Below are 13,721 nucleotides of genomic sequence, written 5' to 3'. Positions count from 1 at the left end.
TATAGTTATACACCAACAGTGGCATTTAACTTATCTATCTAAAAGTTAGAAGCCTCATCAGAGCTAGTTAACAACATGAATTGTTTAGTCAACAGAGAGATCAGTGTTTTCAGAGTGACTCACGCAGTTCTATGCTAGCTCTTCAACGCGACACCAGATGAATTGCTATAGATTACAAAGGAAGGCTGTAAAAGCAACTTAAAATAGATACCTAACTTTTGAATTGCAAGGTTTCCTCTCATACTTCAGTACCCCAAAATTGATATTTTTTGACCTACACTTGGCCCTCCATATGAATGCTTAAAATGCTTTCATGTACGCTCTCTTCCTCTAAAATAAGTACAGTTTAAAGGGTATACAGGAAGAGATAAGCATTACAAAGTGATGTGAACATACTTGACTGCTCCTTCCGTTGGCCAAATACTTAGAAATAGAGATATAATTTGTGGGCAACTTCTTTCACAGGAAAAAAAAAAGTGTTTCTAAATCTGCCATTATTTTTTCCAGTGTTTGTGCAACAACAATTTCAAATGTACCCTATTAGATCAAATCCTGGCTATCCTGCCTCCTGTTACACATTGCATTTTGCATGGTTATCTGGAGACCAAAAAAAAAAAAAAAAAAAAAAAAAAAAAAATCTATAAATTGAAATGAAGTCTACAAAATCTAACAAACAGTAAGTAATCATAATTGCATGGAAGCATAAAAGTAGTGAGAACGCACAGAAATGTCTAAATTTCTAAAGTGATATGATACCTCTTCTAACTATTTTTCTATTTTCCTATCTCTGTAATAATAATAATAATTAACCATATAATTCCTTTATTGCTTCTAAGTAAATGCCTCAGAGGCAGCTCACATTTATTTTTTTTTTATCTTCAGATAACATCAAGCAAGCGGCTGTTACCAAAGAGTGAAAAAAAAAGATACACATACTTGCCACCTCCAGCGATGCATTATGACTTACAGCTTCCCCAAGGTAATTCCTCGCCACACAGACGTAGACCCCTTCATCTGGCCTACTCTTGCGCCCATGGACTATGCGTAAGAAAAATAAAGATCCGCTGGGCAGCAGCATGCGGTGGGAGCGTGGATCATCCTTGTCCGTTTCTACTCTTTCCCCTCCCTTGTACCACTCAATGGTGGGGGTCGGCCTTCCTTCTGCTTTACAGTTTAAAGTTGCCGGTTCTCCTTTGGAAACAATTAGATCAGAAGGGTGTTCGACAATTCGAGGTGGGAAATCTTCTTGCCGAAGACGGGAGCCTGCAAGATAAAACGGCAAAGTTATCTTAGGAGATTGTTGCCAGGTACAGTCACTGTGTTTTGCAATAAAACTACTTAACCATTACCCCATAGAACAGGGTTTAATAAGAACACCTATTAACATCATCTTAAAGTGAAAAAAAAAAAACAACCTTAATGCACTTCATTGTGTGCAAGGTTCTCCCAAGTGAATACACTCAAAACCATTTTTTTAACAGGCCACATGCATTAGTGAACTAAACTTCCATGCTCCTAAATCACATCCATTTTTATATTGATCTGTTCATGTATATAAATTTATACATACATGCATTTGTATATGTAGTTATGAAAAACTAGTCCTACAGATACTCTACAGACATCAGACCACCTCTACCAGCAAAACTGGTACTGCTGTAATTCATAACGCAAAGTCATAGTCAACGTCATTCAGCCTTTTGGAAACCCCATTAATTCATGCAATGTCTGCAGAGTAAGTCTAACATCTCCAGCACCCACAAAGCTGCTTTGTTTTACTTGCACTATCAGCTCTTCCTAGTCACTTGTTAAGCAGTACCACAGAGGCACAAATACATGGAGTGCCTGAGTACTTCTTACACCTCTTGTGTCAGGGAAAATTAGGGTGTTTTACATCATAAAAATTTTTACTGTCTCCAGTCTAGAACTCTGATACAACGCGAGACAACAGTATCAGGGATAAAAGTTACAAGCAAACAAGATACTCTTCTAGAAAAGTATTCAATTTCAAACCAATCCAAACTGCAAGCTGACAATTTGCATGAAAAAACCTATAATAGTCTGGACAGATGTATACCACAGAAGAACATGGCAACCAACTAGGTGCCCAAGAATTCCAAATTAGGAATAAGCAGCTACCAAAACTTTCAGGGTTTTAAATTGTTGACTCAATTTCAAATTACCATCTTCCTTATTTCTCTCTTTCTTGATACACAACTTTGTCATGGATAAAATTAGTCTCTTGAGTCATTAATTCCTGATTGTTAAAATTTTAGATGCCAGGATTCTTTATTAACATTGATAACATGGGTTTTGAACAGCTATGAAGCACCAGAAAGAAATACAAGTTCTACTCACTGCAGGTTAATAGACCATAAATGATATGGAAAAAGGGAAGGAGACAAGGAATAGAGAGTCCCAGAGAGAGCTCTGTGTTCAATACATACTATATGTGTGTGTATAATATATATTGTATATATATATATACAATATATAATATAAATTAAAATATTCTAAAATGTAGGATTTTAATCTGAATTTTATTTCACATTTCTTTCACCTCAAGATAATCAATGCAAATTAAATGTTACACTAATCAGCTAGCACTAACCACGCATTCCCAAATCTCTGGCAATATGGCTTGACTACATTGAAATAGGTTTGTATTCTGTATGCAGTAAAAGAAAAGAGTTTTATATGAACATTACTGATCATTAAATACAAAATAACTCAAACAGCAATAAACATACTCTTTAGTACTTTGAGGAAAGATAATATAAGTAGTATTGTACTTAGGACTATATTCCTAAATTATAAGAAATATTTTATCATTTATCTAATTTGCAGATTTTGGTTCGGATATTCGCAATATTGCAAGATTTTGTAGTACCTAAAGCAAACAAGTAATTATATTTGACATCTACTTTTACCTTCAAGAACAGCCTGAAACATGAAAACTAAAGTACGGGCAGACAGAACAGAAGCCAGGATATTCCTGAATCCTTTTGCTGGCTACACACCACTGTGCAGCCCAGCCCTGTGTATCACTTTAAGCGAGATTTTGAGCTGCACCTCCTAGAGGCAGGGCACAGGCCAAATCCAGTGAGAGGAGAGCTAAAAGTACAAGAAAAGAAAATTGTGCCAACCAGCACTGCTCTTTTGCAGTAGCTAAAATACCCTCTGATTCACTTCTGTTTGCCCTGAGAGCACATCTCAGTCATTGCAAACTACATTTGTGTCTACTTATCCTGAACTTTTACACAGCTTTTGTGAAAAGCCCCTCATGCAATAATGCTGCCCTCACAATTGGGGTGACCAATTTTAGATCTCTCTTTCCAAGGCAAAAATGCCTAAACAAGGATAAAAACCTTACTTTGTTTATAATTTTACTCACTTGTATAACTCACAAGGAAAGGCACAGAAACAAAGGATTAGAGAGCTAAAATCAATAGTTATAAGTCACTCCGGAAATATAAAAAGCCAAGTTCAATGTAAAATGTTTAAATAGAGCTAAGAACTGTTTTAGAAAACAAAGTTTGCGCAAATGCTAGTATGCATCACCTTTGTATTTTCACAGATAATCCTAGCCAACCAGCACACAATATAGTGCAAGCCTCCTATTGTTTCTCTCAGCCTGGCCCAGACCACAAATAAATGAAATACCAGGTTTGGACATACTGTAATGCACATTTTCCATACTGACATTCAAGTGACTGTACACTAACTTCAGGTACGTACAGAATGAAAGCTTAAAGACTGACCTCTAAACTTTCTTGAAAACTGAGACTCAAAACTCTTAGGGGGAAAAAAGTCCTCAGGAAACCCCAGGTATGCTCATATACTTTTTGAATTTCTTAGCAGGGTAACATTAGAGGAGTTAAAATAACAGAAATGTCCATTAATTTTTTTTTTTTTATCCTAGTATTTTATAAAGTAACATTTCTCTAGAAAATTTCTTCAAACTGCTTAAAGCAGAAAGGGACAAAAGTTGCATGAGTAGTTGACTGGCACATAGTAAGAATTAACCGCAGATTTAGTGACAACTGCCTGAGGAGTATAATGGCCTTGACAACCAAGTTACAATCTTTCTACGTATCTACACATTTTTATTTTTATTTAAAATCCTTCTTTCCTTTTAGCCTAGTTATTTAAGCTGCATTTACGTTTTATTGAGAAGCAGCAGCCTCAATTATCAACATAAATCTTACAGTGGGCACCAATCCTGTAATTTTCCTGTCAAAAATCCTTCCCAAGGGGATGTTTGGTAAAAAAACATAGAAGCAGAACACCTATTACACACTGGATCTGCCATTAAATATACAACAGAGCTGCTTTTTCTTTCCCCCAAAGATGACAGCACTGGGTTATAGGAATTAACCAACTTGTGTTCTCTGCTTTTATTATAATTCAAGTCTTTCATAAAAAGTCAACAGGATGCTACCAATTAAACTATGCCGTACTAATTGTTTCATGCTGCTACTTAAAAGAACAATTATGTGAAATCATGTTTCCAGTTTCTTGGACTATGCCACAACTATTTTTACAAGAATTCAAACACTGAAATAAACAGATGTGAAGATTCAAAGAAAGCTAGCATTAGATGAATGTTTAACTCATAGGGGCAAGATTTGCCTTTATTCCCACCTTAAAACTTCCTGTTGGTAGCATATACAAACATAATGTATTGAAAAATAGCAGAGAATGTCTTTAAATTAGAAAGTTGCTGGTATCAGGGTTACAAACAACAGGCTGTTCTCCTTTAGGGGGAAAACAAAAAAGTTCTGTGCTACTGGAACCAAGTGCCTCAAATTTGAACCATGCAGCTTAAGACAGTTAAAAATCAAGACTATATCTACCGTCAACCTAAACTTCAGCTCACATGGATATGGAAAACCTGATTTCCCAAGGTCTATATATCTAAATAGTATTTTATCCCATGTCTTATAAAAATGCTGCATGACAGACTGTGTCTTTAGCCAAGTGCCAGAAAGCCAGTATACTCTTGGCTCCATTTCTTTTCCATTTCACAAGTACAGCATTTAACACTTATTTTCAAAGCACAAGATTTCCTCTCTTTTCTTTTCCTGAAACGCTTTACATTGTAACATAAGAGCTGAGTAACAGGCCTAATTGCTATCAAAGTTATTAGTAAGATGCTAACAAAACCAAACCACAGGTTTAAAATCAGTGTTGGGTGATTCTTGCAAACAATTATATTTCATCAGAACATAAAAGCGTTCCCAATTCCCCAGTGTCTCTACTACATACAACTTAAACCCTTTCAGAAACTTTAGAGAAAGTGGGAGGTATTTTTTTGTGGTTTTGTTTATGTTGACTGGAAAGATGTTCTGTAACTCTCTTGCTCTAGTGGTTAGAAATCTTTCTTTAATCCTCAGGTTAAACATATCCCTGAATAGTAAATGCCTCATTCTTCCTGTGCTTGAGTTGCCCTTTAATTCAGAGCTCTCCACACACTTCTTGGGATTTTATCCCTTTGACATGCAGATTGCAACCTCTTCCTTTTTTACTATCCTCTTGGATTTTGTGTTCTTGTTGCTGTTAGAAGTCAACAAAATAATCTCATCTGTTTTTTCCCCCATAACATGCGCTCAACCTTTTCCTTGTCTTAAATCTAGTTTGAGTTCATCCTTTTTGAACACGGAAAACCCAAACCTTACACACTTAAGAGGCAAGAAGACTTGAATACTATTTCAAACACACACTGCAAAGTAATGTCACATCATGTTACAGGGGGAAAAATAACTAAAAGGCAAAAAAATCAAAGTATTTTTCTGAAAGTGGCTTTTCTGCCCCAAGACATGCAGCTAACCTAATGTATTGGGTTTACCTGTTCTCACAGACAACAAATAATTTTCAAGGAAAAGCAGAACAAGGAAGAGCCACAGAGATCTTATCCCATTCACTTACTTTCTCTCAACTTCTCCAATTTTAAAATATTGTTATTCTTCATATACTACCCTTGTTCAGCCTAAATAAAACATCTGATTTCCTGAGCCTGGTAGCCTGCAAGAATAGTGCATATTAAAAAGCAACTATTTTGAAAATTCCTTTACAGGTGTTGCAGTCTTCCCTCCATAACCAAAGACATGAAGTAATTAATGAAGCTAGTAATGCTGTGCCTATTTGGATTTTCCCAAAACAGTAAACTGCGTAAGAACAGAAATTTAATTTTTTTTAATTCTACTTTGGCATAAAGCCCAAGAGCCAAAACTAAATTTAACTGATATTTCTGAAACACTGATTTGAGAATAGCATTGGTCATTGTATCACTTTGGACTCAGAAAGTAGGTCTTTGCATAGAGAGTTTTATTTACAACAGCTGTTCACCTCTGAGTGTTGAACATATAGTCTAGAACAAAAATAAAGTTATGCTTTTTACCTAATTCCTGCCATTACTTTGCACAGTCATAACTGTGAACATTTCCATAACTACTTTAAAAGGATGCCACCTTTATGAACAAAAGTGTCAGACGATGGCGGTGTTACAGTCCTGTAAGTCAGCCAGTATTTACACACTAAGGAGAAAAATGAATATTTGGAACATACAGCACTGTTACATCAGTTGATTAATGCCCACCCAGGACTACAGGTTTATTGAAATGCATTTTAAGATGTGTTTAATGGTTCCAAATACTGATCTGGGAATAGGTCCAGTTCTTTCCAATAACTTAGATACCATAAAATGTGACAAGCAAGGCTCTCACTTCGGATCAATAGAACCTGCAATTCCCCTACGTGTTTCCAAAGAGCAACATCTCCATTTCTTTTCCTAAGCACACAATGGAAAACAGGTGAGCAAGATGTAACTAAAAAGAAAAGCACCAAACACTAACTGATCATTCCTACCATGAAACCACTCCAATATTCCCTGAAAAAGAAGTTGTTCTTTTTTCAGTTTACACCATTATGTCAAGGAAATTTTTGATTCCCTCCTTTAAATGCTGTTGGAGTTCCTGCTGCTAATGAGAGATGAAATTATTAATAAACATTCTTTTTCATTATTTCTGTTACTAAGGGGTATTTTTCGGTAAAGCAAGTTGTACTTTAAATACAAAGTCTGATTATAAAATATAAAAAGAAATTTTGTCGGCCATGGCTTTTAAATTTAAGTTGTAGGCACCCACAAAACATTTTCCCGACTTCAAAAGATGACCTTGAAGTATTTTGTGTTGCTAAGACACCATGAATTAGAATTACGTTTCTGTCATGGCTACCACACTACCAGGAGATGTCAGAAACCAGTAATTTACTGTACGCTTATGACTGGAAAAAACCTAGAATAACCACAGAGAGCCTGGAGTTTTAAGACACGTCTGTCTGTCTCTCTGAAACAAGAGATTAAATGGGACCTGTACTAAAAAATGCCTTAAATCCAGACTGATCTTGTGCCTGGCTCTTATACTGGGAGAAGATGTAACCCAAACGTTGGAAGCTATAGACATTCAATTTACACAATACTCATGTCCTGGACAACTGAACAGGAGTTAGAAGTATTATAGCAATAAGCTAAATAAACAAGGGAGAAAAATAAAAAACATTAATACATCACATTGGCTTAAACAGTTTGTTTCTGTTCCTTATTCTGCAGTAATTCTGGACATACATGATTAAGTCAGAAAAAGCCATAAATTTTTAGGCAAAAAGACTTCTGGAAAGATGTACAGCATCTTATAGTTATTTAAATACTCTGCCTGGTGGGAATGACAAAAAAACCAAAAATTGGCAGGTACTGTACTGCACAGATATTAACACTGAGTCTTTGTTTTAATACCTAAAGATATATTTCCCAGGAGATGCTGAGAGACTAGCTCTCTGAAATAATCACTTTTAACAAAGAAGCTGAAAGCGGGAACAGTTAGAGTCATGCTTTAGTTTCTTAACCCCAAATTAAATACAACTCTTCAAAAGTGCTCTTGAACAAACCGTTTATTTTCAAGAGACATAGCTTTACAGTCAATCTTTGTTACATGAACACATGCTACTGGTTTGTCCAGCAGTTAGCATAAATAAGTCCTGACCTGGTTATTCATTAAATTAGCTAGAATATAAATTTAAAATAATAATATTTATATTGAGCTATGTGAGATGCTGACATTTACATAAAACCTCAGGCAGTAGGTAATGTTCCCAGTGTAAGAAAGTGTTGAGTTTTATTTTTTCTTTCCCTCAGTTCTGCTTTCTGGTAAGGTATTTATCTCACCTGACTTAAGTGGATACTGGAATAGCCTGAGATAGCAGTATCCACTTTTCAAACGATTTTTGAAACCAAACCTCACTCAATAAAAATAGCAATTTGGTGTGGGATATTGTAAAGTTGGGAATAGCTTTTTCCCTTAAAGAAAACATTAATGAAATTACAGAATATTTTCATGAATAATGCAAAACCAACTATGACCCAGTGAGCAATCACACTATATTCAAGAAAAAAAAAAAAAACACAATGGTAATAAAGCCTACTTCATTACTCATTTTGTCTTTGAAATGGCTGGAGTAATGCTGGGAGATATTTTCTACACTGGGATGATATTGAGAAGTAGTGCACAACAACAAGATGGAGAACGGCTGAGATGCATCTGAAGGCAAGCTCATCTTTGGCGATTTGGATGTGACAACCTGGCAATGACAAACTGCCTGGAGATGCTCATGCTAAATTGCAGGATGAGTGAGGCAATGGGGTCAGGCACGTACAGGGGGAACACAGAGAAGACTGTGACATAGTGAACTCTGCACAGACCCTGGAATGGCAGTCAAGAGTGTAAAAAGCATGGCTGGGGAAAAAGAGGTGGCAAAGGATTATGAAAAGGCTGTATATATTAGGTAGAGCCGAAGTAAAGCGTGACTGGAAGACCACTAGGGAAACAGATACTTGAACTATACTGAAGTAATAGGATTTGATGATAATTGGATAATTTTGTGGATAACAGAGCTGAAAAGATACTAGAAATGATCGCTGGTTAAACAGAGGAGTTGGGATATGGTAAGATGATCTGGGACAGCTCAGAGCAATCACTGCTGCCTTTTTCTTCCCTGACAGATCGTGTTCCCTACAAAGGAAGGCCTGAGAGCTCTGATCTGTTGTCAGCAGCTTCACTGGCACACCTGAGAAGAAAAAACAGACACAGTAAATGGGAAGGTGTGGGGACAGAGTTGGTGTGAGTCACATGAGAATTGCCATTTCCACGGCTTGCTTTTCTGTTGAGCAGTGAGGGAGGGAGAGAGGATCAGGAAACAAAGAAGAGACAGTCAGGCTCTCCTCCGCTCCATCTTCGAACCTTGTCCTCAATCACGTTTTACGCCAGACAGGAAGAGTATCTCATTGGCTGTGAACCATTGGTTTGCCATTTGGGACAGGAAAACAGAACTTGGAGAAAAACAATGATAGTGCACCAAAACCAAAGTAGGACTCAGAGCTGCACTGAAAGAACCAAAGGAACTGCCAATTTAGTGAAAATGCCTAGGACTCAAAATTATATAGATACATCATATAAAGTATTATTCTATTAATATACTGACATAATCTATAATATGTTACATAATTTATTTTAACATAGAATATATGTTGATAATTCAGATGTCTGACATAGTGATGCAGAAAAACTGTACTTCACCTTGAGGTTTGTCTGTCATCAGTGTCAAAGATTTCACCTATTTGGGAAATGATTACAGCACACTAGGCTATTTTACTCCACAGTTTTATCTACGCGGACAAACAAATAAAGTATCCATCTGGATGACCACACTCATTCATAAAAAAATATCTAAAGACATGCCTGCTTTTTGGGTTGTTCTTTTTTAAAATCATTTGGTCATGAAAACAAATGTAATATATTCTCTTCATATTGCGTCAGATGGTTTGCCCCCACGTTCTTCCAGACTTTTCAAAGCCACCTCCTACTGTGCTTAGGAATACCAACTTCTAATTAATTTCCAATTCCAGATTCAGTGTGAGACTGAATCTGATATTGATCAACTGCATGTTCAAACGTCTGAGAGATGCTGAGAGAAGGGAAAAAGGATCCTTATTTCCACCAGGCTATTGGGAAGCTAGAGAAACAGCAATTCTCAATAGGGCCAAGGGTTTTCTCTTCTCAGCTTTATCAGGCAACACTCTTCAACTCTGCAACAGAAGCCCAGTATTACAACACCACAGTCAACAGCATTCCTAGGCTTATGCCTGTGCCAATTTTGGTGCATCTCACACAAGTGATATTGCCATTTATTCTTGTTTCCAAAATAGATTTGAAAAGAAATATGAGGATCCAAAACACCTATCCAAATTCCTACTTTTTAAGACAATTATAAATTTGTTTCAGATGCAAGGGTGAATGAAATATCAAAACTGCCCTCATGAATCCGAATGTTAGGTATTAATAGGAAGGTTATGTCAGCTCAGGAATAAGTTTGAATTTAATTACTCAGAGCTCATAACTTAGAAAAGATTAACAATGGAATTAAAAGGAATTACTATTAAGTAGTTCAGTTTCCTTATTTCTATTGTTATTATTTTAATGTGTTAAAAATTTGGATTAAAACAGCTTTCTTTCACTCCATTTAAATCAATGTGACTTTTTGTACAAGATTAAGTTTGGACAATTACAAAAACACCAGGTAATTTCAGTTACAATTTATTACTGCAGTAACACAATACTCATGTTTTAGCTGCATAAGGAAGAATGGAAACTTAAATCCAAATTAAAAACTATTTTCAATGAGTTGTTTACAATTACATAAAAAGTATGGATCAGTATAAATTAAAATATTTTATAATTAATAGTTTTTTAAAAAAATAAAATCAAATAACGACTTATTTAAAAGCAGTCTATCCCTACCCTCTTTCCAAAACACACTTTTATTCAAATATGAAGCTAACTAAATGAGTATGAAAAGCATAAAAGATAACATGCTCTCAGGGGAAAGCAATAAATACCTTCTCCTGAGAGGAGGAGAAAAAGGAACTATGATCCCACTGGTTTAGAAAGTAAACATCTGTTGAACTTATAAGAACACTGCTAGTGCTGGACACTGACATGTCAATGACTCAGTGAGACATTATTCTGTTTGCAGCAATAAGCTAGAACCAATACAGTATTTTCAGAGAACCTGTGAAATACTGTACCTTCCCATGTAAATGCAGATTAATCGCATACTCCTCAAAATATATTTCAGCTCATTTTTGTACTAAAAAGCCATGAGTTACTTGGCATAGCAATCAACATGACATTCACTGCATGATGACTGAAGATATCTTTCTATTGCTATTTTTCACCAGTATAAAGACATGTCAAAACAGCAAACAAACTTTCACCTAAAAGAAACTTCCACCTATCAAAGCCATCAAAATCATCTTTTTCTGATCAACTGTGCAATGTTTTCCCTTTGACTGTATTTTAATTTCTTGTCCCTCAACAAGCCAGAAAGTCCACTGGGTTTGTTTCTTGTTTCTTCAAAGGTTTCTTTGGTTCCAAATTCAAACTGAAAATCAGAGATCTTTCACATGCTCTTTTCTTTTACAATTGTTTCTACTTACTCCTTTGCACAAGGCATAACTTTACAACGCTAACACTGAATCCCACTGCAGATAAATGGCATTACACATAAAAAGCCACGTCCCAGGACTTCCTTAAATGTACAATAGTTTGGGCCCAGGAGAACATCATGCAGTGAGTTTTTCTCTGAGGGATGAAGAATTAATGCTGCCATTATCATCTGTGGCCCGATTTCCCATCCCAGAGCATGAATGCTGAAAATCAAGTGAAAAATCATAAAAAATTTCAACCACCATCTCTGCCGCTCCTATACCTTCCCAACTGGATTTTACTTCTGGCTGTAGTGAAAATGGTACAACAACTTGAATACAACCACAGTGAAGACTTTGGTATCATTCAGTGGCTACCACAAAGTTTCCTAAAAACAGGGCCTAGAGAAATGCCATTAATCAGGCTTGTGTATTTACTCTTACATAAACCTTAAGTCATCTTGATCACCTACATCTTTGCATCCACAGTTCTCACACTTTGAGCTCTGAGACATGTTATGAGGAAAGCTCTCTGGAAGATGCCAAGAAACAAAGCCACGCAGGGAATTGCTCAGTTCCATACACCCCTCCTCTACCAATGCACACTGTAAAATTTCTCAGTTATCCAAATACTAAAGATCCATACAGAAGAAAAATTGGTTCACTGTAAGAGCTACATTAAAGTGATCGTGGTAGAAAACATCACCCTTTTACACGGTGGAGAAGTACAAACAAGCAGCTCAGTGAAATTTCTCCATGATCTCATAGCTGAGCATGGGGAGACGTTTCAGCCAACAGGCTGAATGTTACCCGTAGGAAGAGCGAAGGGAAAGGCAGACCGTGGTACCTGCTATGAGCGGCACTCCCCCAGCTAGCAATTTGACACTCCGCCAAACAAAACATATGGGTATAAATGGAACTGAGAAAAGTACAAAGGACTTTCATTTTTACTTTACAATCTCTAGAAGATTGCTGAACTATCCTCTCAATTTTCTCAACATAACAGCATGCCTTCTTGATAAAAGAAGATTCTACAATATATACACAGTTACATATATATATAAAAATGCAGTTAGTAATGTCGCTTTTAGTGTTTCTATCTCATGTTATACTAAAACACAATGTGTGAGTAAAAAAAACAGTCAAAGGAAATAGTTACAGAAAAATCTAAGTTTCAAAGCACTCTGTAGACACTAACTTCACTCTTCAAGCACCAAAATTATACTTAACATCTCTATATATAAAATTAAAAGGAGAAAAAGAAAAACCATACTTTATCAAGTCAGGTTTTTACGAATAAAAGAAATGGTAAAGAGAGATGTTAACAGACTATTTTCCTGAATATTCATAGTGAATTCTTCAGAAAACCTGTAGCTAATAGCCTAAGTGTTCAGGAGTCTGAAATGTATTTAAACATTTAAAACAAAGCTTTTGAGATGTCCTATATGATAAGCTCACTCAAGGAAGATATTTAAATAGCACTGGTTTGGGGCGAGTTAACAACTTCTTCAAGAAAAAGTACTGAACCACAATTTTAAGGATAATTGTCTGAGTAATTTATACTTTACAAAACCCAAATATTTGAAATGGCCTTTTAAAGGATTAGTAACAAATCCCTGGAAGAATGCAGCCCACCTCAGTCAATTTTCAACCTTAAAAGCAAATTCTGACATATCCAAAACATTAATGAAGACAATGTTTATACCTTACATAGCATGCTAAATGTGATAATTTTACAGGTAAACAAAAATGCTGTTGACTCTGCGTACTGAAGCTCATAATGGAATGAAAAAAAGGTTCAAGATGGGCAGTACCTTATGGTTGTTGAGGATAAGATTTAAGGGAGTGAAGAATATTATTAACAGTATGAGGAAAAAGTTAGAGAAATATAATTATTTGATCAAAAGAAAAAAGTCAGGGGTGTGTTTTTATAATTTTTAATTAATTAATTTATAATTATTTTTTAATAGCTAGTTTAACAACTAGCTTTTGAATTACTATTATAAGGGTTCTGGTGAAGGGATTAGAGTGTTGATATAAACAGAGATCAATATTCAGAGGTCAAAAATGGTAAAATAAATGAGAGGGGAGAGGTAAGAAAAAGACACAGTGCTACATAACCATGAGGCTGAGTCAAAAGTAGCAGAGATGAATATAAGAAACAAGCAAGGGAAGACAAACAGAT

The 13,721-nt window shown here is 35.8% G+C and overlaps 1 protein-coding gene across 9 annotated transcripts in view; it reads right to left on the bottom strand.

Annotated features, from left to right (window-relative positions):
- ROBO1 (roundabout guidance receptor 1) overlaps positions 1-13,721 on the bottom strand; it is a 764,721-nt gene that overhangs the window by 276,651 nt on the left and 474,349 nt on the right. For all 9 annotated transcript variants that reach the window (XM_030020140.2, XM_030020134.2, XM_030020136.2 and 6 more), the window contains one exon: positions 937-1,263. In XM_030020140.2, the coding sequence (XP_029876000.1) occupies positions 937-1,263 (327 nt within the window). The remainder of the gene's footprint in view (positions 1-936; positions 1,264-13,721) is intronic.

Source organism: Aquila chrysaetos, chromosome 7 (assembly GCF_900496995.4).
Source record: "Aquila chrysaetos chrysaetos chromosome 7, bAquChr1.4, whole genome shotgun sequence".
Classification (NCBI taxonomy): Eukaryota; Metazoa; Chordata; class Aves; order Accipitriformes; family Accipitridae; genus Aquila; species Aquila chrysaetos.
This window is presented reverse-complemented; position numbering and strand designations above follow the sequence as displayed.